At 36.0% G+C, this 26,457-nt stretch overlaps 1 protein-coding gene and 1 pseudogene across 1 annotated transcript in view; one reads left to right on the top strand and one right to left on the bottom strand.

Annotated features, from left to right (window-relative positions):
• Nucleotides 1-24,803, bottom strand: part of Bms1 (BMS1 ribosome biogenesis factor) — a 50,252-nt gene extending 25,449 nt beyond the window's left edge. Inside the window, exons 1-13 of the mRNA XM_026399543.2 lie at nt 24,682-24,803; nt 23,539-23,741; nt 22,436-22,626; nt 21,347-21,426; nt 18,707-18,895; nt 18,000-18,142; nt 17,779-17,900; nt 17,189-17,382; nt 16,360-16,499; nt 13,130-13,887; nt 12,812-12,913; nt 11,794-11,945; nt 7,406-7,487 (exon numbers count right to left, since the gene is read on the bottom strand). Of these exons, the coding sequence (XP_026255328.1) occupies nt 7,406-7,487; nt 11,794-11,945; nt 12,812-12,913; nt 13,130-13,887; nt 16,360-16,499; nt 17,189-17,382; nt 17,779-17,900; nt 18,000-18,142; nt 18,707-18,895; nt 21,347-21,426; nt 22,436-22,626; nt 23,539-23,714 (2,329 nt within the window). The 5' untranslated portion in view covers nt 23,715-23,741; nt 24,682-24,803. The remainder of the gene's footprint in view (nt 1-7,405; nt 7,488-11,793; nt 11,946-12,811; nt 12,914-13,129; nt 13,888-16,359; nt 16,500-17,188; nt 17,383-17,778; nt 17,901-17,999; nt 18,143-18,706; nt 18,896-21,346; nt 21,427-22,435; nt 22,627-23,538; nt 23,742-24,681) is intronic.
• LOC113190323 (protein-L-histidine N-pros-methyltransferase pseudogene) lies at nt 1,574-2,497 on the top strand (annotated as a pseudogene).
• Nucleotides 24,804-26,457: the final 1,654 nt, after the last annotated feature.

Here is a 26,457-nt window from a genome sequence, read left to right as displayed (position 1 = left end):
GTAGAAAAACAACCAATAACAAAAAAACCCCCAAAGCCAAAAGCCCAACAGGGAAATGCAAATCAAAACTATACTGAGCCAGGCACTGTGGTAAATGCCTGTAATCCCAGTGGCTCTGGAGGTTGAGGGAGGAAGATCACAAGTTTGAAGTCAGCCTCAGCAATTCAGTGAGGCCCTAAGCAACTTAGCAAGACTCTGTCGCAATAAAGAAAGTTGGGGATATGGTTCAGTGATAAAGTGCCCTTGGGTTAAGTCCCTGGTACCATAACTAACAAAAACTACATGCAATTCCATCTAGTGTAGATTCACTCCAGTTGGAATGATATTAAGCAGGGTGTAGTGGTGCATGCCTGTAATCCCAGTGGCTTGGGAGACTGAGGCAGAAGGATCACGAGTTCAAAGCCAAACTCAGCAATTTAGCAAGGCACTATGCAACTTAGTGAGGCTCCGTCTCAAAAAATAAAAAGGGCTGGGAAATGAATCAGTGGTTAAGTGCCCTGGGTTCAATCCCTGGTACAAAAAAAAAAAAAAAAGCCAAGCAAAAGACAAATGCTGGCAAGGATGTGGAGAAAACGGAAAACAGAGCCTTTTATACTGTTAGTGGGAATTTAAATTAGTACAGCCACTATGGAAAACAGTATAGTTTCCTCAAAATCTAAAAAAGAGAACTATCCTATGATCATGCTATATCAACCCTACATATGTATCTGAAGAAAATGATGTCAGCATACAAGAGATACCTACATACCTATGTTTACTGCAGCACAATTCACAATAGCCTACGCATGGAATCAGTCTAGGTGCCTGTCGGAAGACAAACGCATAAAGAAAAATATGGTGTGTATATGTGGACATATATATACACATACACACAAAACACATACACAATAGTGTATTATTCAGCTACAAAGAATAAAATCCTGTCATTTGCAGAAAAAAGAATGAAACTATAAGACACCGCATTAAGCAAAATAAGCCTGACATAGAAAAGTATTGCATAATTTTGTCAAAGGTGGAAGCTAAAAAAATAAAAACAAAGAAAAGGTCCTGTTAGGCATTGGGAGGGAGATCAAAGGGAAGGCAGGGGGGAGGCGGAGAAGGGAGGGTAGACATATCAAAGTACAACATATGCATGTGTAGAAATGCCACAGTGAACCCTTTCACACATTAGCACACAATGAATGTGTGTTACTAACTAAAATTTTAAAATAAAAAGTTTCAAACCAATAATTTAATAAAATTAAAAATTAAAAAAGCAAAATAAATCTAAAACAAGCAGAACAGAATTAATGAAGCTAAGAGCAGACATCAACAAAATTGAAAACAGGGAAAAAAAAAAAAGAAAAAAATCAACTAAGATCATATCAAACATAAAGCCAACATGAAGAGTCTCCCATGAGTTACAAAGGGTATAAGTTTGAGCATCAATAAAGAAAGGGGCACATCAACTATATTTAAATCCATGACTTAATAATATTTAAAAAAAGAAAGTAAATTGCCAGGCATAATGGTGCATGCACTTCCTCCTCCTCACCCCAGAGCCAGTGGTGATTCCAGCAAGCAGCCATGCCCGATGTGACTGTTGGTGAGCTGGCTGTGCCCTGAGCCTGGCGTCCTTGTGGCTACTGTGGAGGATATGGATGCTGTGAAACCCGATCACCAGCCCCAGTACATGAACATGACAAGCGGCTGGGGCTGGAGGAGGCTGTGGGTGGCAGAAAGGACAACCATCAGTGGTATGTGTGCAACAGGGAGAAATTATGTGAATCACTCAAGGTTATCTGTTCAGAATTACCTTTATCAAGGAACACAGATCTTCTCAAACAACAGCATTGAGAAACTGGGCTGGCTTATAGATCATTCATCTGTTTTTAGCCTGTTTATGTCTAGAACATCTATCAATGGGTTGCTAGGAAGAAGTTCAATGTTTGTATTCTCATCAGATCAGTTTTAGAGACTGCTTAAAACTAATCCAGACTGGAAAACCCACAGACTTCTTGATTTAGGTATGGGAGAGGGAGAAGTCACAAAAATCATGAGCCCTCATTTTGAAGAAATCTATGCCAAGGAACTCTCTGAAACTATGGTACAGCCGCTTCAGAAGAAGAAATAGAGTGCTTAGACTCAAAGAATGATAGAATACAGGGTTCCTGTAATTTGTCATCGATGCTTGAATTTGTCAGACTGCAGTGATCAGCCCAACTTTTTAAAAGGTATCAGAAGTACCTTAGAGCCAACTGAGGCACAGTCATCCTTGACCAGGTCCTGCCCTTTCATCCCTATGCGGAAAACAGTGGCAGGTGGGAGAAACCATCAGAAAGTTTGGAAATCAAGGGACAGAATTGGGGAAAAAACAAGTGAAAACCTGCCTGAGGTGTTCAGAAAAGCTGGTTTTGTCATTGAAGATTTCACCAGACTTCTATACCTATGCAAAGGTGACATGTATAATGACTACTGTGTTTTAAATGATGCTGTCTTTGTAGTCAAACCAGTATAGACTTCTGGAGGCCAAAATCTTCAGAATTTACCCCAGGATCTACCCTTCAGAAGAGGGTTCACAATTATGTGATGGGAGGACCTTTGGGGACTACCATTCTAAATATCATGTAGGAAGTTGAAAAGTCAAAATACTAATTATTTTTTTGTAGTGTGTAAAAGGAATGTTTCTAAAAAACAAAAACCCAACTCTAAATATAGGTCACACTCCAGTTATGATGGAAGATATGTTTTATACTTAATTGCAGTTGGGATTCATTCCCAAACAAAGAAATAGTCATGACTTCATGGAGCCAATAAATAGATTGTTCTTAATAAAATGAATACTGGCAATAAAGCTGTCCATTCAATTCAAAATATTGATTGTAAGGTATAGCCACTGATATTCTTTCATGTTTAGAAACTCTTTGTTATTCAAGAAAATACTTTTAATCATACTAATAAACTTTTTTTGGAGATGAAAAGAAAAAAGACTTGAGAGCACATCTCACAAAATAAGATATTCAAATGGCTAAAAAGCACACAAAAGATGCTCAATAACATTATTTTGGTTTGTATGTTGAGAATGATGACGGCACACCTGTAGCAAGGAGGAGTATAGGGAAATTTACAACTCATGATATGATTTTCTAAGGAAAGCAGGGAAAATTTACTAAATTAGTTCAAACATGGCTTGGAAGAGCTGGGAGGAAAGCAGAATATCTTAGGGTTTTAATGGTGATTTTAGAGTGGAGTTTTAGGGGAGCAGCAGATATAAATGGTTTGAATTTCTTGCTGGTGCCAAAAAGGAAGCACTGGGCTTTCTTTATGGGCTTATCCAGGCATGGTTCAGAATTGGAGGGGGCGCTTAAAAGCTGTCAGCAAACAATAAAAGTGGAATCAGATGCAGTTTCTTATAAAGTTGTGCATCCATTTATCTTATGGCCAAGCATTCCACTCCTAAATATTTATCAAGTTGAAATAAAACTAGCTTTTACTAAAAGACCTATATACAAATGTTCAGAGCAGCCTTAACTTATTGAATACCAAGTTTTCAATTCTGCAAATATTTCAATGAAATTGACATATGTGTATTAAAATAGATTTAAAATCATAATTTATCTTATATATTAGTATAATTATAATATAATCATGTTCTTAATAATAGCCTCAAACTGGAAACAACCTAAAAGACCATTAAAAGAAAATGCTTAAGCAATTATGGCATAGTCATGTTAACAGAATTCTACTTAGCAATAAGAAAAACAAATTACAATGAGTAAATCTCAAAAACATTATGCTAAGGCTCAAGAATCAAACAGATAACAGTATGCTTTATTATGTAATTCTAAAAAGACAACCTTAATCTAGAGATCACTGGTTGCTTTGGGGCCGGTGGTGGTATGGGTGGTAGAGACTGACTATAAGAGACATAAAAGTGATTTGTGTGGTGATGAAAATGTTTCTTAATTTTAATAATGGTATGTAGGCATATTTATTCAAGCTAACAAAACTACATTGTTAATACCAACATATTCTACTTTTATGAAACATATATCTCAATAAAGTTGATTTACATAGAATATATACTGTCTGATGTATTTGTATGAAGAAAAAAAAAAAAATCAGGCAAAACAAATCTATGGGGATAAATCCATAAGAGATTCCCAGGGGCAAGGGTTGGACTGTTAACTATCAACATATACAGGCAAACTTTCTGAGGCAATAGATATTTTCTTAGCTTGCTTCAGGGGGTATGTATAGGCATATACAAAACTGTCAAATTTCACTCAACTGAACATTAAGTTATATTTCAATTTTTTAAAAGTGTGCTGTTTAACAAAAACAAAAAAAATTTTTCTAATCCCCAAACTAAGTAATACAACTAAAAGTTGGACTTCATTTTCTAATTATGAAGAAAATAAAAGAATTGAAAAAAAATCACAAATAACTTATGAAAATGTTAAAAAATAAACACAAAAATTACAACCATAAAATAAACTAACGATCATAGAAGACACTAAAAACCAGAATTATATAAAATTAACCTCTAAGAACACGTTCTAGATGCATATATATGCTCATCTGCCAGAAATGCTTAACCTGAAATCTAATCAAGGCTTGAATTCTAACATGTAGTTCACAGGCATTCTAAGAAAGAAAGAACAAGTTAAATGGCACTATTAAGAAAACTGATCTAGAATTAGGGCCATTTCCCAAGACAATGGAATGCTTCTCTTCCAAGTCAACTGTCATTATAAAAGGATAGGTGGGCAGTTAGGGTATTGCTCTAGCTCAGGTGTTACCAAAGTTTTTTTTTCTATGAACAATCAGAGTAAATATTTTAGGCTTAATGGCTATATAGTCCCTGCTGTAACCATTCAACTGCTACTAACAAATACATGTGATTGTGTTCCAATACAACTTTATTCATGAAGATTGAATTTCATAATATGGCTGTCATAAAATATTATTTGGGAATTTTTTTAGCCCCCAAAATATAAAATCCATTCTCAGTATGCAGGTTATCTATTTGGTGGTAGCTGGATTTAGCCTGTAAGCCAGATTCTGTGAGCACCTGATATAGATTAAAAGACTAAGGAGACAATAGCAAAATGTTATGCACAACCTAATCAGAGACTAAGAGGGAAAGAAGAAGATTTAAAAACATTTGGGATTAACTGGGAAAACCTGAACATGGCTTAAATTACATGATAGGTCATTATTATAATTAATTTTCTACATAGATATTATAGCTATAGAATATCCCCCAGGGTGCCTCAGAGTTCTTGATTTGCTGTGTTTTTAAATGTTTTAGAAAATCACTTACACAAGTACCAAAAGCACACATAGCAAAAATAAATTAATGATTGCTGAATCTAGGTAGTAGGCGCCTGTGTTTATTATACCATTACTTTGACTTTTCTATGTTGCTATTTTTATTTGACAAAAACATAAAAATTAAATAAGAATTAATTAATTTACTTGAACTAAAGGTTGTGAATGTTAAGGCAATTTATAAAATGAAGCAAACTGCCTTATTAGATTTCCAAAGGTATAATAAAGGTATTTAATGGAGAAAATAGGAACAGAAGAATAAAGAGGTCAATAAAAGAGAAGAGACTGCCGATAACTGGCCTTAGACATACACATACCGAATTTAAGAACACACCATGAACCCACGTGATTCCCAATAGTAATAGAGAATCATGATCTGCAAATAAAATTTAAGTTGATCCTTATCTGAGTTCCAGTTAAATGTATAAAATGCAACTATAAATCCAATTCTAGGGTCAGTCATACAAGATTTAAGTACTTCAGTAATTGTGCTGTGAGGGCTCTTTGCAAAGATCTGGAATTAATTAGCCTGAGCTATTTTGCTAAAATTTCTTCAAGGCAAGGACCTCTGATCAGTGCAAATAGAAGTCCCACCATGACTTTTTGTGTTCAAAGAAATTGTGTCCAATTACAACTTTCAAAGGAGGGACAAATGATACTGCATCTGGCCTCTGAAGACCTCAGGCTGGATGGCAGCCTATATTGATACTGCCATTTTGCATCTTTTTCCTGAAATGTACTGCAAATTTGAAAGCACTATTATTTTGGGTCGCATAAGTCTTTTTTAGCAATGGAAAGCTGCTGAACTGTCCCAGTTAGTGCAGTAATACAAAAAGATTTTCTGTTGATAATAACCCATTTTGTCCCACTGTCTCCATGTAGAACACGTATAAAAACTTATATACCTTATTTTATATAATACATAATCATATAATATTATATGTACAGTTACATAATTTGATAATATAGCAATATTATACTTATAGTATACATAAGTTGTAGATTATGATTTCCAACCTATTTTAATGAACCTATCAATTTTACTGAAACAGTCACAGAATTCAAAACTTGGGACTTAATGAGTTAATGAAAATAATTTCCCTCCCAAAAGACTAATAAATTTAACTATATTATATTTTGAAATAAATTTATTGTAACATTAAACAAAATTTTAAAATTAACTGACAATAAACAAAATAATTTGAAATAAGTGAAGGGTATTATAAATCAGTAAAAATATAAAGAGTTCATTAAACAAAAATGCTTACTTATGAGTAATCAAAGAAATGTTAGTTAAAAATTTAAGAAACCGAATTTAACAAAAATTTTTATAGATACTATTCGGTGCTTAATGAAAGCAGTAAAATAACTACTAAGATGTACTGCTCAGACACATAAATAAGAATGACTTTCTAAAAATCAATTTGTAACTGTGATCCATAAAAACAAATCAATTCTAACATTTATGAATCTATCTTACGAAAACAAAACATGAACCAAGAGTTAATTTGAAGATATCCAGTGCAGAGTTCTTTATAGTATGGACAATGTACAAAATTACTAAATGTCAACAAAATTGACTTGGATTATAGTATCATTTCATAAAAATGAAACCTTTGAAAACATTTAATGGTAAAACTTATTATGTATATTTATAATTAAAGTTTACACACACACACACACACACACACACACACACAATTCTATAATTCTTAAATGACTAGATGGAAACATCTCAGAAGGTTAAAAAGTTTTTTTAAGGTTAGTGGAATTCTAGAGTAGCAAGTATTCCTTTGGTACTGACAGGTACTTTTTATTCTAAATTTTCCAAATGATCAAAAGACAAATATAAATGTTACTTATTTCATACACAAAAATCTACTTTTAATAAAATTGACAGAAAATTCTTCACTTTTCTTTAGGGTCCATAACTAACAAACTGATTAACCAAGGGGAGAAAAGAAAATCATCATGAAAGGAAAAACCAGTGTATCACCCATAACTTCTGGGAGTGCACCCCAATGCATTCACAACTATTATTTTCAACTTGACTATAATTTAAGACATTAAAAAAAATGAAGCCCTTACTTACCATCATCTGCTAATATCTTGGCTGCATCTTTATCCTCTTCCCACTTCCCGGTCACAAAGCAATCTTTAATACTGTTCATTACCTTATATAGAAAAGACAGCACTTAGTTGATGTGTTCTAATCACTCAACAAAACAACTGCTGTTGAGAAACACTAGGCAACAACTTGCTTTTAAATACTTAAAAGTACTTTCATGGATATTCTCATCTAAGTGGGTCTGTAAGATTACTTTTGACATTGACAGTATAACCAAAGAGGTAAAACACAAAGGTTACAACAGTAAACAGCAGAAAGGGTAAGTACTATTAGTCTACTGACCTCATAAGCAACTGATATTTACAGTTTTAATTTGTAAAGTGTACTAATGTTTCTAAGGCAATGCAGTGAGAGCATTTTACAAAGTTGGTCTTGCTATTTGTTACCACAAAGTTACTTTGTCTAAAAACATAATTCTTATAGAATGGGAGAAAATATTTGCAGATCATATATCTGATAAATGACTGGTATCCAGAATATATAAACAATTATTTCAATAAACAACCCAATACTAAAAATAGGCCAAAATATGAACAAGCCAGTCATACTGATGCACACCTGGAATTGCAGTGGCTTGGGAGACTGAGGCAGGACAATCACAAGTGCCAGCCTCCACAACTCAGTAAGGCCCTAAGCAATTTAGAGAAATCTTGTTTCAAAAAAATTCAAAAAAAGGGCACACTGCCGGGTCAAGACTGGGAATGAAGCTCAGTGATTGAAGTGGCTGAGTGCCTCTGGGTTCAATCCCTAGTACCAAAAACAAAACAAAACCCACCAACAGATTATTTCTTCAAAGTATATACACAAATGGCCAATATGCACTTGAAATAATGTTTGACCTAATTAGCTGTCTGGTAAATCAATACAACAGTGAGATACCTCTTTGCACCTTCGAAGATGGCTATACTCAAAAACATAGATAATAACAAGCATTGGTGATGATTTGAATAAATCAGAACTCACAAACACTGCTGGTAGGCATGTAAATAGCTCATACACTTTTGAAAGAGAAGTGAATATATGAGAGGAAGAATATTTTTCTATAATCGTATTAATAGTAATGTGATACTATTCTGACATTGTTTTGTGTGCAATAAGGGACAAATCAAATGAATAATGATATGATTTTTAAATTTTATCATCTTCAGACTCAGCCAGGAGATAATTCTCCAGTGGACAATGGATACAGACATAAGATGCAGTCCTAAAACGAACTGAAAATATTTGTATGAATTCTAGCTCTAGCCACTGGGATGACCTTGAAACAATGACCACAGTAATAAGCTTTTTTATGATGAGATTGTTATGTTAAAATACTATTTTCTACTAAAATAAATTACCACTTATGGTTGATTCCACATCTGGCATCAGAAATGAACAAAATACTGGACCCATCAGAAAGCAAAGAGGCCAACTAAGAAAACTAAGAGCATGTTAAATATAAAGCCAATATTAAGAGTCTTCCATGGGTCACAAAGAGTATAAGTATGAACATCAATAAAGAATGAAGCACATCAACTATATTTAAATTTATGACTTAATAATATTAAAAAATAAATAAATAAATAAAAGTTGCCAGGCCCACTAGTGCATGCCTGTAATCCCAATGACTCAGGAGGCTTACAAAGGAGGACCACAAGTTCAAGGTCAGCTTTAGCCTCAAAATAAAAAATAAAAAAGGTTGAGATGAGCTCAATGGTAAAATGCCCCTGAGTTCAATTCCCATTAACCCCTCCCACACACACAAAAAAGAAAAAAATTACCTTTGGAGAATCACTCTAAAAATTGATCAACAAAAACAAAACAACAAAAAAGCAAGCATTTTAAAAACAGGTAACCCAATAGTAGGTAAGGGTCAGTCTTTCTTTATATAAGTATTCCAGCTAGTAAAGAGAAATAACTGAATCTCCATATCACAGCCTTAAGTAATTAATGGTCCTAGGCACTACACTGCTAACATCAAGGAGAAAAAGCCAGCCAGACTTTGCTTTCCAATGAAAAAAATGTTACCACATAGGAAATGGGGCTACCAAAAAATAAAAACTTAAATTCTGTCAAATTTATAGACTATTTTGTCTTTAAGGTAGCTATAACCATGTAGCTATTTAAACTCATCTAATTAAGTTTAGTCTTCATTAAATTTAATCTTTTAGGGGCTGGGGATGTGGCTTAAGCGGTAGCGCGCTCGCCTGGCATGTGTGCGGCCCGGGTTCGATCCCCAGCACCACATACAAACAAGGATGTTGTGTCTGCCGAAAACTAAAAAAAAAAAATAAATATTAAAATTCTCTCTCTCTCTCTCTAAAAAAAAAATTAATCTTTTACTTAATTAAAAAGGCTGGGGATGTAGCTTAATTGTGTAACACTTGTCTAGCATGCATGAGGCTCTGGGTTCAATCCCCAGCACTGCAAAAGAAGAAGAAGAAGAAAAAAAAGGATTGAACACAAAAATATAATTCTTCTACATTCTTCTACTCAGTAGCCACATTTAAAGTGCTGGATAGTCACAAGTAGACACACTGGACAGTCATGCACAGAGCATTTCAATCATGACAGAAAGTTCTTAATGATATGATTTACTGAAAACCCAGAGGAGGAGAGCCTGATTAAGTGCACAGAGGGATGCAATAAATACAATCCACAAAATCCAGAATGAGAAATTCTTTGTATATCAACACATGGCTTCTTCAACAAATAAAATGTAAGGAAAATAAGTCATGGAAGGCAGAAGGATCACAGATTGAGATTTAAATGACAGATAAAAACAACACTAAAAACCAAGTGAAACTAAACTATGTTTAGTGATGCAAACTTTGAGGATGAAATTGGAAAGAAAAGGAAAAATTGCGAGTCTGGATGTGATTCCCTCCACAAAAGGAAGGAGAATACAACAGGGGTAGTCATACTGGAGAGCAGGAAAACTTGATTTCTTGACCCAAGTGGTGACCACAGGAGTATTCACCTTCTAAGAATTCACTGTTAAACAATATTTTTACATGCTTTTTTCAATCTCTATTAAGTTTTACCATTAAAAATTGGTTAAACAAAATTTCATTCAGTGATATATAATAAATACAGTAATATGAGAGGTGACATTTAAGCAAATCAAACCTAAATCCTATCAAATTTCTAGATGCTTTGCCTATAACTATAACGATGTTGACTATTTAAACTAAACTTAATTAAGTTTAAATTTTTACTTAATTAAAGGTATGATCATCAGTAAAGATAACAGGTACAATAGAATGGAAGCACACCAACTCTTTGTAAGTCCATGACTTCTTAACATTAAATTTTTAAAATAATCATCTTTGGAGAATCATTCTAAAAACTGATTTAAAAAAATAAAAAACAACAACAATCAAACTGAATGATAGGAAGCCAGCCTTGGGAAGATCTAAAAAACATTCCAAAAAAAGAGAGAATAAGGTGGGGGCCAGGGGGAATCTGAGATTAAGCCTTGGTAAGTTTGAGAACCAAATAAATTCCAGTATAATTCCAGCCCTGTGATAGATAGTCTCCTTCCTTTTGTGGATGAAACCACATCCAGACTTGTGATTATTTCCTTTTCTTCATAATTTCATCCTCAAAGTTTGCATCAGTAAACACTGCAGTATAGCTTCACTTGGTTTTTAGTGATGTTTTTATCTGTCATTTGAATCTCTCAATCTGCAATTCTCCCTCATCCCATCTTTTTCCTTACATTTTATTTGTTGAAGACACCAAGTAACTGATATGTAGAATTTCACAGATTCTGGATTGCACTGCTTTCCTATGTGCACTCAATCAGGCTCTCTTCTCTGGGTTTCCTATAAATTGATACAGAAGAATACTAACAGGTGAACTGGGGGAAGAACATTCATCAGTTTCACAGAGCAAAAACCATAAATGTAAATTTAGAACACTAAGTATATCCTCATAAGACACAAAATATTTCAAATGTATGAAAATTTGTATACAGTGCTTCAAAGAAAGAGTAATGTTACTATTCACACTGTAAGTTGAACATTTTCCTTTTCTCTATGACAAACGTTAACTAAATTCAGTACTTATGTAATCACTCAGAATGTATAAAATATCCACTATAATATTTTTAAAAATGACCTGTTTTAACTCATAAAAGTAAGACGCCAACAACAAATAAGCAATACTAAAATCAGATAATGCTCTTCTAGGACAAATTCCTTATTCTTTCATTATAATTTGTTTTGTTTTACTGGTTGTGTGTGTGTGTGTGTGGTGTTAGAAATCAAACCAGGGCCTCACAGATGCTAGGCAAGTGATCTGCCACCCAGCTATACCTTAAGTAATCCTAATTCTTTCCTAAATTAAACATAATTACTCAGCCTTACCTCCTCTAAATCCCAATCATGGGGTGCCTCCACAAGAAATCTGGAACAGTCCAAAGAATCAGCCTTATGTTTACACTCTCTGTCAGGCTGGCTGACACGAAACAACCCTCCAAGCTCTTCTCGGGTATCTTCATCTTCATTATCCTGTGTTACTAAAGAGACCACCAAGAGGAAAGGTAAGAACAAACACTTCACCTCTAGAGGACTCAGAATCTTCAACCAGTTAGGACACACATCTCAGAAATCAGGGAACTGGGAATCCCTGTTTATGGTAGGTATGGTGGTGGCCCTGAGTCAATCAGCTACCAAGAGCAGGACAGTCACAAATGAAGAAAAGCCCAGGAAACCACCACACTCCACATTTGGAGAACTCTTCTCTCCTACAAGGCAGCAGCAAATAGACCATTGAGGAGTGGGAATACTAGGGGGGTTGGAGAAAAGAAAGGAAATTAAAGGCGAACTTTAAATTATTATGGAAGAGTTTTGGGGAGGAATGTTGAGTTTCTAGTCACTAATCAAACTCAGTAAACACCAACTCTCCAATTCAATACTCCAAGCCCAATGTCCAATCATGTAGCAACGGGGAAGCACAATGTAAATCTCACCACTTTATATTTGTTTCTGCATTCTTTTTTCCAAAAATAACATACAAGTTTAACAAAACACAATCAGAGAAGAAGGGCAAAAGGAAGAACAGAATGCATTACATAAGATTCTCAGTCTAAGGAAAAAAAAAATTTACTGGCAGAAATATTTACCTGGCATTACATTCTACACAAAACTTCTCAAGAAGCACTTTATAAAATGATAAAATGGACTGTATCCCCAATATAATTTTTATGGCAAACCTATCAATCTATTTTGTATGACCAGTTTGTGGTCTTCATGAGATAATTATTAAAAACATCTGCCAAATATAAAATGTGACAGCCAAGAATTATGGACCAATTCCCTTATCCTCACTTCAGAAATAATCTAAGAAAATAAAACATTGTAGCTCTGAATCACAGTTCCTTACCTGCCCCATAAATAAGTTTTCGAAGGTTTGGAGTTGCTTGTTGCTGCCTTAGAAAGGCTTCTGCTGCCTTCCTGGAAAGGTCTTCCTTCCACTTTAGGGCACCTAAAAGGTCAATGTCAATATCCAGTTACATCTTTATACTCGTCCTTGCTGCTTCAAGTTCACAACTCATTCATTCTAAAACCCATAACATCTGAACAGTTAACAAAATCTCCAAACAGTATTATTGTTCTACTGACAGCAACAATTTTAAGTGCCAAGTCTCAAAAAGCAATTAAATTTAAGCATATTTGAAGTTATCATGGAACAGTTATTTACCTGAAGTTTCAATGGAATAGTTGTTTTCTTCCTTGTAATCATCATCCTCTTTAAGTAAATCTTCAATATCACTGGTCTCATCAATTATGTTCTCAGACTCCAGTTTCTGCCCACTGCCCACTTGCAAAGGTTTTCCAAGCTTTTCCCTAACAACCCCTCCATTTTCTGGGTTTTCCTCCTCTGAACTGAGTAAGGAGCTTTCTTCAGATACATCTTCAGAAGGAAATGCCTCTTCAGCTGTGCAATGACCAGAATCAGAAGTGGTGAGGGCTCCTTTTTTAATTGGTGAAGACTTCTCTAGAGTCAAATGGTCATTGCAACGAGTATCTGGCAATAGTCTTGCTTCACCACCTTCTCCAACAGCCTTCGATTCTAAAACATCCCTCTCTTCTTCTGCAGAACAGTCTTCTTCACTGCTTTCATCAGCTTCCTCTGCTTCCCCTTCTTCCCCTGAGCTCCTCTCGAGGTCATCATCACTATCAGCAAATGCTGGCAAATCCACCTCACTGTCTTCCTCCTGCTCAAGTTTCTGCCTTTTGATACCCTTAATAGTCATATACTTAGTCATTTCAGTATCATCTTTCTCCTCTTCTGTTTCACTATCACTAGAGCCATTCTCTGACCTGTCACTTTCAGACATTTCATCATCTTCATCATCACTATCTCCAGACTCATCTTCTTTATCTCCAAAAACAGCTTTGCGACGCACTCGACCAGTCTTCACATCCATTTGCTTTTCCTCTTTTGGCATCCAAAGCCTATAATTACCAGGTAAATACAAAATAACAATTTGTACAGTAATTGACTAATCTAGAAATGATAAGAAAGCCAATAAAAATACAAATAAATATAAAATGTTAAGGAAAAGTTTAAGATGACACAGCATAGGAAAAAATGATTTGATAAACATTGGAATAGCTAATAAACAAACTCATGAACAGTTTTCTAACAACACACTTATAAAGAACTTATGGAAGGAAAAAAGAGATAACCTTTTTAAACCTGTATGTGTGTATACATACATACATACATATATATACATACACACACACAATATAACATGTAATTATACGTACAAACTAAATTTTATTAAATTGTTATCACACACACACACATATATATATGTATTTATTTATTTAAATTTTTAGTAAATGTGTTCAAACAGAAGTTAGTATTTAGTAGATCTTTTGAAAGACTGATATATTTCTAAGTGAGATACAGATCTCCTTAAGGAAATAGCTGACTCCAGGTCCAAGGAGAACAAAATTAGCCTAGTTCATCTTTTTGTATCAGAAAGCAAGACACGCTCAAAGACTAATCGGGATGTGCCAAAAGGACAGCAGAGACAGACTGAATGCTCCTGTGATATAATCTATTAATAACATAGGCACTGGAAAGAATAATGACAGCAATAAAACAGTAGCACATGAAATAAAAACAAGAGTTCATTAATCAACAGTGACAGTGAAATAAAGTAAGAAGTAAAAGCTTTTTGTTAAAGAATGTCAGCAAATAGATGTAAAAGAATAATAGATTAAGAAAATTGCCACTTTCAAGTGACCTATGCTGTAACTGGTACAGAATCATTAACATGCTAAAACCACAGAATAAAATAAAAACTATATGAAGCTATTTAATGTAGTACTACATATAAAACTATGAATAAACACCAATTTAAATCACACCATAAGTCAGTCAAAATACACCAATAGTAACAAAACGATGACTATACCAAGACTATATAAACAAGGAAATATTTGGGATATAGAAATAAAAATTTACATGTATTATAACTATATGCTAAAAAACAGCACCCATACAAACGTGGATGACAAAAATAATACACAAAAATGAAAACAGTTAATTACAACAGATAATAACAATGATGTTTTAGTGAACTTTTTTTTTAACCATACGATTTATTTTTATTTTTTTTAGTCATACGTGACAGAAGAATGTATTTTGACATATAATACATACATGGAATGTACATACATCAATCATAGTCTATTCTGCTGCCCTTACTATCCCACCTACTCCTCCCCCCCATCCTTTCTCTCTATCCAATCCAATGTGACACACTTTTTCTTTCTTTTTCTCATCACAACATCATATATGTATTCTGTATAACAATGAGGTTCTCCTTCCATCTTCCGTGCAACTCCCCTTCTCCCTCTTTTTCGCTCCCCTCTCTCTTCCCTATTTAGTGGTAGTCTTCTCATGCTCTTCCTCCCTATCCCATTTTGAGTCACCCTCCTTATATCAGAGAAGACATTCGGCATTTGTTTTTTAGGGATTGGCTAACTTCACTTAGCATAATCCGCTCTAATGCCATCCATTTGCCTGCAAATACCACGATCTTGTTATTTTTCAGTGCTGAGTAATATTCCATTGTGTATAAATGCCACATTTTTTAATCCATTCATCTATTGAAGGGCATCTAGGTTGGTTCCACATTCTAGCTATTGTGAATTGTGCTGCTATAAACATTGATGTGGCTGTGTCCCTGTAGTATGCTCTTTTTAGGTCTTTTGGGTATAGTCCGAGAATGGGAATAGCTGGGTCAAATGGTGGTTCCATTCCCAGCTTTCCAAGAAATCTCCATACTGCTTTCCAAATTGGCTTAGTGAACACTTTTTAATCTGCCAGGTATTAATAGATGCTAAATAGTTATACACACTAGAACAAATAATATACTAGATAATCTCAATCACTTTCAGATTAATTAAAGGCATAAATCAATACAACAAAACCAATGTTTAGCAAATACCCACTATGTTTGAAGTTATATAAATTCCTTACCGGGACTAAAGAATAATTCAAATGAGCCATAACATTAGGGGACCTCATTTACAAAGATACAATGCAACATAAGCAAAACATTCAGAGACAAAATGTGTGGCTCTGAATAGCACATGAATAAGCTCCCTGATTCTGCTCTAGAATTTTAGTCACCAAAAGAAAGCTAAGTGAACTCAGGTCTCTAAAAGAAAACTACAGAAAAGATTTTGTGGTATTTCATGAGTATTCTGATTCTTTCTGTTGAAAATAAATCCTGAATTTCATTTTGAGAAAATACTTCCATGTGATGTCTTGTACCTGAAAAACCACACACATACAAAGCAAAACAAAATAACCTGGATTGAATCTCACCAAAACAAAAACTGTTATGATTGCAGAATGATGGGTAATATAATTGTTATAATTAAAACTAGAAAAAGTAGGCTTACCCTTGTTTATCTATTTCCTCTGACCCCAGAGGTTTAGAATCAGAAAAAAGTGTCACTTTGCTTAAAGCCATCTTGGCATCAATAGTGGAATGTGTGGTGATAAGACTTTGAACCAATTCACTGGTGGATCCTGCCTCCTCCTGTCAAAGATAACACTTGAAATTAATTCCCACCTTCATTAAAATTTTCTAAGTTCATAGAGTATATCATCTAAATAGTTACCGTAGGTCCTTCTGAAGCACCGTTCTTTATTTGCCTGGGGTGGGAGGATGGGGGGGGGGACACCAGAGGTTTAACTCAGGGTCACTCAACCTCTGAGCCACATCCCCAATACTATTATTTGTATTTTATTTAGAGACAGGGTCTCACTGAGTTTAGTACCTTGCTTTTTGCTAAGGCTGGCTTAGAACTTGCAATCCTCCTGTCTCAGCCTCCCAAGTCCCTGGGATTACAGGTTTGTGCCACCATGCCTGGCTGAAAGCACTATCTTAACCCAACAAAAATCCCATTTTGAAACTAAAAATAAAACCTCAAAAAAACAGAACCAGATCATTCTGAATGAGAAAAACACCAAAAAGAGAGGAAAAACACATTTGTTTGTATAGAGGTGCCACACTGGCCCATAGGAAGTCAGGATTCTTCCTTTCTGGTTGGTAAACTGAAACTGCCTGATGTTCTTCTACATATTTAAAATATGCATTTGGACCTTTATTACAAGTGTGGATAAGGAGAAGAAGCTTCAACAAATAAAAACAAAATACATTAATTACTATCATAAAAAAAGCAGCTCAGAAAGAATGAAAGAGCTCAGAGTAAAGACTCCTCTTACCAATGCTTGAAAACCATGGCTGCCACCAAGGTCAACATAGACAGCATCTTTGTCATACAGCACACCCCCAACTCCAGAAAGAGGTGCATAAACCAGCTTCTCCTTTTCATTTAAACAGCGCTTCTTCTGCTGTTCAGGAAGAGCACAGGGATCTGGGAGGAAACTGACATCACTCACAGCAAAATCTCCTACACCTAGAAGAAAGAACCCAGGAAGTGACTTCAGCTGACTAGAAATCAACCAGTATTAACTTGAAGTAAAAACATTCCACAGACTGGGGCTAGGGATGTGGCTCAGTGGTAGAATGCTTCCCCAGCATGCATGTGGCCCTAGATTCGAGCCCTAGAACCATTAAAAAAAAAAAAAAAAAAAGTCCCATAGTCTAAAGGCTTAGGATTCTGTAAAGGGCATTATTCAATAGTAGAACTGTACCTTTCTAGTTACCAGCATCCACTAACACATTTGCTAGTTGACGCATACCCAGGTTATGGCAAAGTAGCTCAGAATTGTTTGGACACTTTTCAATTTTCATGAGAAATGAAGTCATCTCAAGAGTTCTACAATATAGTTTTTTACAAGAAAGAGGATACCTGGCATGTGAACTTGGCTTTTATTTTTCAAGTGTGCTCCTCGTAAATAACCATAAAGAGACACCTTTCGGTCACATTTGATGTTTGTTCGGATATCTTCAGGGTTTGTCAAATCTTCCATCCTAGAAAAATAAAACTAAGCACTATTACAGTTTTGTTTTACTAACCTTTTTAGCTTTAAATTACATGGACTGGGGAAAAAAGTTTACATTTATTTTTACCTGTCTGCCAAGATATAGGGATGAGAAGTTTGCCATGTGAGAGGCCTAAACTTCATAACTGTAATAAAACGGCCCAGATTGTGAATCTCTTGGTTCTGGTATTCTCCATGTACCATTCCAGAAAGATAGAACAGTTTCGCACCCTAAATATTAAAAAAATATATGAAAATTAAATTTCAGTTAAATTCTGGTCAATATGGTGCCAAAATAAAGACCCTAAATAAGACAAATTCCTGAGAAGGCAGACCACTGGCATTCCAGTATCCTCATGCTTGCCGAGCCTGCCTGGGCTTCTTCAGGACTTGCTGTATAAGGGATACATAGGAAGAGACTGCTCTCCAGTCAAGTAGTGGCATCTATCTGGGCATGGCAAAAAGAGGACGAGACTCCCAGGCAGAAAAAGGATTCTATGAAGAGTCACAGAAGGAAGACAAAAGTTGCAGTCCCTAGTCCTTCATTAGGGAAAACTTCTACTGTGCTTTAAATTATGACCCCATAAATAAGACAGACACTACTTGTTATGGTAGATAACAGAGACAAATGAAATATGATAAGGGGCCCAGATTAAAGATTCTCTGAAGGGAAATATTCCAGGGACTGAGTACAGATGCATAAAGGATACTCAGGAAGCCAAGCCTATAAAGATGTTTACTAATGTCCCTTCATTATATTTTAAAAGGATTAATTCAAATAATTTCTCTTCCTACCGGGTAGACTTCTGTCCAGAATCTGTGTTTTAATCGCTTCTTTGTCTTCTTCAGTTGCTTATTATGCTTGAAGGAGTCTAAGTGGGTAAGAACTCCCATAATTTTAGGAAAACCATGTACTTGACAGATGTTCAGAAACTCAAATGTTTCCATTTCAAACCCAAAGCTGGCATCTATAAGCATGAGAACCTAAAAACAGAACATAAAATTTCTCAAAGCAGGGGTAAGCAAAACATAGCCCACAGGCCAAATTCAGTCCATCACCTGTTGATGTAACTAAAGTGCCTGGAACATAGCCACGTTTATTCATCTACATACCATCTACAGTTGCTTTTGCACTGCAACTGCAGAGTTAAATAGCAGCCATAGCAATTGTATGAAATACAATTCCTTAGCCCTTTGCAGGAAAATGTGATTTCTGCACTAGACTCAACTCAGTGGCCCTTAGGAAGCACTCTGACAGTGAAAGCACCCTCTGACTGGATACACCTGTCAGGACGTAAATTTACATCTCAAAAATCCAAATTATGAGAAAGAACTCAGAAAAAGCTGGGCCAAATTTGGCCCTTTTATAAAAATCCTGACTTCAAGAAATGAAATTTTTTGTAAGGAAGCCAAACACTTGTCTTTAACATCCAAAAAGTGGGCAAAATGAAAACAGCTTCAATTGTCTCATAGGGGGAAAAAAAAAAAAATCAACTTTTTTTTTTTTTGGCTAGGAAGTATGAAACAGAAAAGTTCTATCTTGCATGTTAACTGGTATCATTCAATTACTCAGAAATCATTTTTTTTTCAATTGATAAATTGACTCTATTTTATTCTCATCTTTTTGTTGCTAACTAAAAATATCAAAAAACACAAACAGGTAAGGGGGTATAGCTCAGTGGTATGGGATGTGCCTAACATTCACAAGGCTTATCTTTGTGTGCACAAATCACACAAAGGCAGGTTACTAAGTGTTGTGAGCAAGCACACAGCCACTGCACACACCAGACTAGAGTCCGAAAGAAGACTTCTCCAATGACAATGGAACAAGGCAAAGATGGGTAGGACGGCTATCAAATATTAGAATATCCTGACACCCATTTGACACCACAGTGTACCAAAAGACAAGTAGTTGGTTGTAAAATCAGGAAGACAAGGTAGCAAACAGTCGCTCAGCTGCCATCTGCATGAACTAAGTCTGTATTACACCCCCAATATCCACATATGCATGTTCATACACAAATCCATGTATTATGTAGGCCTTTTCCACATGACTTAGGAAGCTTTCTGACAACCCAGAGTGGAATAATCAACATAAGACCCAGGTTAAATTATGGTACATCCATAGAAGGAATACTACATTAAAAAGAATAAGGTTGAGCTATAAAAGTTACTGATTATGTACATCCACATACATTATATGAAGAAGCAAAGCACAGGGTAATTTATGTAATAAACTACCATTTTTGTTTATAAAAGGTTACACATGTGTTTAAATGTATCTGGAAAGACACTCTTCTGAGGTAAACTAAGATACCAGGGACAGAGCCAAGAAAGAGAAAATATGAATGTTTGTATCCTACAGTACACTTTTGAATATTTTACCAAATGTGTGATCCTTTTAAAAAATCGTAACAAGTTTTACACAAAAGGCTTCTTTTTTAATAGGCATGTTTAATTAGGAAAGTACTAATTCAATCATGTCAAAACACAAGGTTTAGTAAATTTATACTACTTTGTGTTGATAATAAATATTTATTTTTACTATTGGTAGCATTACATGTTCAAAATGGGGATGCTATTTAATTTTCTGAAATTAAAATGGCCTGGTTTTAAAAATCTGTATTACTTGTATTTAATATTATTTTAGGAGTCTTCCTAGGGGCAAGGACAAAATCTGTATCTTTGTCAATAAACAATTCTCCAGAAAGAGCTGAATGGGAGGGGGAGGGGGGAGTAACAGTCATGTCATCCTATCATGCTAGTTTATAAGACAGTCAACAGAGTATCATAAATAGTGAACATTATCACTTTCCAGATACAATTGAAGCTGGTTTTCCACATTCTTATTAATGTCTAGTTTTTCCATTAATAAACTATGACCGCTGCATTAGGGCAATCCATGTACTCATGTGACCATAATCACTAAGAACAAAGGTCTAACACTAACACTAAGAACAAAGGTACAGGGGCTGGGGATGTGGCTCAAGCGGTAGCGCGCTCGCCTCGCATGCGTGCGGCCCGGGTTCGATCCTCAGCACCACATACCAACAAAGATGTTGTGTCCGCCGAGAACTAAATAAAATAAATATTAAAAATTAAAAAAAAAAAAAAAAGAACAAAGGTACACACACACATACACACTTATATTTACACTAATGAGCTTTTATTGGCTATGTTCATTAAAAGTTTCCCCCATTCTGTGGTTTGCTTTTAGATCTTAAAATGCATTTAATCAAGTGCATATCATTTTTATCATAACAATTATTAGCAATAATTACAATTATTAGTAATAATTAGAATAACAATTATTAATTCAATCACATTTACTGTTTCAATAATCACAAAATATTCTCCCTTTCAACATGGGATAAATAGTTTATGACATTTTTTGTAAGTCTTCATCAGAAACCCAGGCTGCCCCTATTAACTTACCAAATCCGCTACTTTGGCCAGATCAATCATCATGTTAATGTCACACCCACATTCAATAATGGTGAGTCTGCGTTTTTTACCTATAAGCAAAAAAATGAACATATTACTTTTAAAAAATCCTGAAAAGGTAATTTACTAGTTCACTAATTAATTATCATGCTTTAACTGTATCCATTAATATAACAAGTACATTTATAAGAATATGCTAGAAGTTCATTTTTATGTGAGAAAACTGGCAAAATAAAATACATCCCACCTTGATTTGTCATGTACTCTCTTTAATTTTAAAACAATACCAAGTTTACCCAGATAAATGAAAATGTTCAAATAGGTAAAATTGTGACTGGACAGAGTTCATGATAACTATGATCCTGTTGTTTAGCCAATTACTTTAACTTGATCACTATAGTTAAAACATCCTCAAATCTAATGCAACAGAAAAATCCATGGAACAATAATTATTTTCCAGTTAAAAGGCCTGACTAGGGCTGGGGTTGTTGTGGCTCAGCAGTAGAACTGCTTGCCTAGCACATGTGAGGCCCTGGGTTTGATCCTCAGCACCATATGAAAATAAATAAATAAAATAAAGGTATTGTGTCCAACTACAACTAAAAAATAAATAATTTTTTTTTAAAAAAGGCCTTACTACATTATTGTTGCAAGACACTTCAGATTCTACCATTGCTATTTTATTTTCCACTTGGAAAATTCACTATCACTCCAACGTATCAAAGGGAAAAAGAAAATGTCTTTCACTTCCACAAGAATGAGTTTTAAGAGGGAAAGTGGGTGTGCATGTTCACAGTGGTACTTACTACCTGTTAAAAAAAAAATGTCCATGGTTACCTGACCAGCCTGCCTCTGCCTGCTAAGCCTTTCCAAGGAACACTTGGCAAACCTAACAGAGCAATCAGGTAAGGTATACACATATATCATTATCTCTAGGAACCTATCCTTTTCTGAAGCTACAATCATTCAGCACAAAAGAATACAATGTGACAATATTACTTTAACAATTTCTACTCAAGAAAACAAAAAGATATGTATGTCACTCAGGTGACAACCCTGCTATGTGGCAGCAAAACCTACCTGACACAATCGTTACAGGGCCTCTGATTTCAGTCAACTTTTGCCTGGTAAAATTCCGAATGAGGCACTGTATCAAAGTGCTCTTTCCAACTTTTGGAGGTCCCATCACCACTACCACTATTGGTGGGGGCTCTAGTGGAGTTCGATCAACCACTGGAATGTGATGCTTTTTGGTCTTTAAATCCTGAGTCCTATTTGTAAAAATAAATTAATTCACTTTCAAAATAATAAAGGTTAGAACTTTGTTAAGTACAGATTTTATAGAGAGAACAGAAAATACATGGATACAATTAACTTGTTGTTAACTTATTAACTTCTCACCCCAAGCAAAGTAACTGCTTTCAGTAAAGATGTAACAGGATGACTTCAAAAGTAAAGTGAGTTGAGGAGCTGAGATTGTAACTCAGTGATAAAGTGTGTGAGGCACTAGGTTCAATTCTCAGTACCACATAAAGATCCATCGACAGACAACTAAAAAATTTTTTAAAAAGTAAAGTGAGTTGAAAATTAAATACATCTTAAATCTGATTGTTTTAAGAGTTAAATTTAATAGTTTAAAAGGAAACAAAAGATAAACACTGAGGCAGTGTGTCATAACAAATAAAAGCAGAGGTTTTGGAGATCAATTTGACTGTTGTATTTACTGGTTATGTGATGGAGGAGGTAAAACTTGTTTTCTTATTCATTAAGGACAAAAATAATTCTTAATCTGTTAAGGCTGTTGATATATTTGATTAAATAATGTTTTAAAAACACTGCTGGGCATTCAATAAGGATTCCCTAAATAAAGCTACTTTAGTATCATATGTTACAATTTTAGAATTATGTAAAAATTTTTAGGGGGAAATGCACATAACATCACAGGTTGTTAAAACTTAGGGAAAAAAACTATAAATTAAATTCTGTAAATTCTTTTTTCTTGGGCAAAAATAACCACAGTGGGCATATGCTGGAGGCAAGGCTGCTTCTATGGGAAAGGCTTCTCATGTTTTAGTAAGACACATGGCATGCAGGTGTCTTTCAAAGCTCAGAAAGCCAAATACTGTCTCCCACCACCTAAGAAAGAATAAATAGAACCACCGCCAGAATTCAGAGAAACATACCTGTGAAAGGATCTAGCCATCCGCACAGCAGACTGAACTGCAAAAGCTTTGGGGTTTCTCTTCCGGGCATCATCTTCATCTCCAAGTTGAAGATCCTGCAGATGCCGTTTCTTTTTCTTCTCAGCTTTGGGCCCACTGTGTTTCTTTCTGTGTTTCTTCTGATCCTTGGACTCCATAGTGGCTATTTATCAACTCACAAGTAACTATACAGAATGGGATGGAAAGGTGGGGGAAGTATTTTACAATGAAGGCAAGGAGGTGGGCAGGGGTGTGCCTGTGCAGTTAATTCCACATATTTCTTTATGAAAAGATGATGCATTTATTCAATTAACAGGTGCAGAAACTACTTAATACCACCCTCCATTTCACTTCTCTCGGTTACGCCATAAATTACAAGAGTTATCTCTGCTAAGGATACCTTTTATGTTTGTTAAATTTTATTCATCTTAAGTGTCCTGTCAATATCAGAGGTGTCCACTCCTGTATAAAGATGGGCTGGGAATATAGCTCAGTTGGTAGAGTGCCCGGGTTCAATCCCCAGCACCACAAAAAAAAAAAAAAAAAAAAAAAGATTCTCTATCTGTATTTTCCCATACAGTAAGCCACAAGGTCACTATATGGGAAAATATACTTAGGGAAACTGGAAAAAAAAAAGAATCTAAATTTTAATAAATTTAATTCCAAATTTAAATAGGTATATGCGGCTAGTGGCTAACATACTGGACAGCTCAAGCCTAGACATCAACTGATTTTATGGTCTTCTAACTTAAACTAAAATTTTAATTTCTAACTTAAACTAAAACGTCTAAAATATTTTACTGGCCGTCCAATCGCATGTGCTGGACGGGCATATTTTCTATCTGCCAGAGAAGTAAATTTTATCCTACTTGTACGGGCTCCCTCCTACCTCCCTCTTTTTTTTTTTTTTTTTTTTTTTTAAAGCTGGATAAACTCTAGGTCGCCGCTGGGACCATCCTGCCACGAAACTACCATTCCCTGCCACCTTCCCTCCTGGTCCGGAATTTTTGCCAAATTCACTCCGCTATTCCCCAATGACCTCAGAACCGTACCACGATCTCGACTCAGTACCCTCCCAGAGACCCAGAGCCCTCAAACTCGTCGACCCGAACCCGCGGCGGTTACCGGGTTCACAACTGCTACTCCTCAGCTCCACATGGACGCCACCGGAAACGGAAATTCGCACCACCCGCTGGCTCTCGGGTGGAAAACAAGAAACAGAAGAAAGGTGTCTACAGAAGGACCAATTTCAGAGGAAAATGCCGGAAGGAAGTCTTGTGATTGGCTGAGTGTGAGCGCAAGCGCCGTCTGCGCCGTTCTTTCCACCCCGCCGCGCCCCGCGGCGCTCCGCCCCGCGCAACGAATCCCCCGCCCGGCCGAAACTCCGCTGAACCGCAAGTCCGGCCAAGTCATTGCGGAGAGGAGGCTGTCGGGCGTGCTTGAATCCCAGACCAAGGCCAGGGCTACAGTGCTGTACGAAAGGCGGAAGTGGGTACATTTAGTCCACCTAGTCACCGTGTCAGTACCCTTCGAAAGCCTTGAGTCCCACAGCCGCCGACTCACGGAATGGACTTTTCACTCCATTGGCGTCCACTTCATTGTCCTTAGAGACGGCAGCGCCAGGGAAGGATTCCTCGAGTTCTTTGGATCTCTAGTGCCCTCTTTTGCCAGGACCGATAGACTCTCAGAACAAGGATAAACGGCCCCGGCCTGAATTGCTTCGCCCTTCTCCTTGGAAAAAAGGATTTTCCTTGAAGGAATGCAGCATTCTGCAGTTGTCTTTGTGCACAGCTTTGCCATACCCATTCCTAACTGAGGAAATGTCTTTGAGTCCCTTTAATCCTGGTCTCAGCTAAACTTAGAAAGTTTGGTCAGAGGATGTATCTTCCTCTTGTCTTGCAGGGTTTCTTTTCAATATGATTGCACCAGTGCACCTGGGGGACTCAATTCTGTGCCACATAACTAGGCTCACTCTAATAATGGAGACCCCCATACTCCATTTCATTTCACAGTGAGCTTGTCAGACTCTCAGCATTTACAGATATATTCACCCTGCACTTTACACTTTGTGCTGTTCTGGGGAGGCTAACATGACACATACTCCCCTTATATATGAAGAGCTTGGATGTTTTAACTCCTCCAACATTATTCTCTCTTTCTTCTTGGAGATTTCAGTACACAGGTAGATGATCCTTCTAACATCTTCTTGGGCCCAGGAAGCATATTCTTGTACTCTGCCTTACCTTAGCTTCTCACTCCCCGCCTTCATCCCATCATACTTGACAGATATGAGGACTGCAAGCCCTGTGGCATTCTAATCTGCACCACTACCTCCTATCTTTCCAGGCTACCTCATCTATTGCCCTGAAACAAAATTTCTATTACTTTACCAGCACCTCCAATCTGATCTTACTTCCTGTTCATTGTTTCATCCTGCCTTAATAACTTCTCTGTCTCCAGCAGGCTAGCCTAAAGTCCAATGCTGATGCATCAGTTGACCAATCATTTTTGATGGCCAATTATCGGCACTGGTCTCTTGCATATCTCCTCAACTCACCCACCTCCCCATTACTTCATCATCTGCTTGGTAAGATGGGAGCCCTGAATAAATAAAATTCTTTTATTTATTTTTATTTTTCACATTTTTATTGGTACATTATAATTGAACATAATGATGGGATTTTTGTTACATATTCATACATGCATACAATATAACAATATAATTAGGCCAAAATCACTCCCCAGCATACCCCCCCTTCCTCCCTGTCTCTTTCCCCTTGATCCTTTTCCTCTATTGATCTCCCTTTGATTTCCCACCTTTTTCCTTTTTGTTCTCTAGCTTCCAAATGAAAGAACTCCCTTCTGAGTCTGACTTATTTTGCCTAACATAATGGTCTCTAG

This window comes from Urocitellus parryii, chromosome 5 (genome assembly GCF_045843805.1).
Source record: "Urocitellus parryii isolate mUroPar1 chromosome 5, mUroPar1.hap1, whole genome shotgun sequence".
NCBI lineage: Eukaryota > Metazoa > Chordata > Mammalia > Rodentia > Sciuridae > Urocitellus > Urocitellus parryii.
The sequence above is the reverse complement of the archived record's forward strand: the minus strand, read 5'-3'. Positions and strand labels throughout refer to the sequence as shown.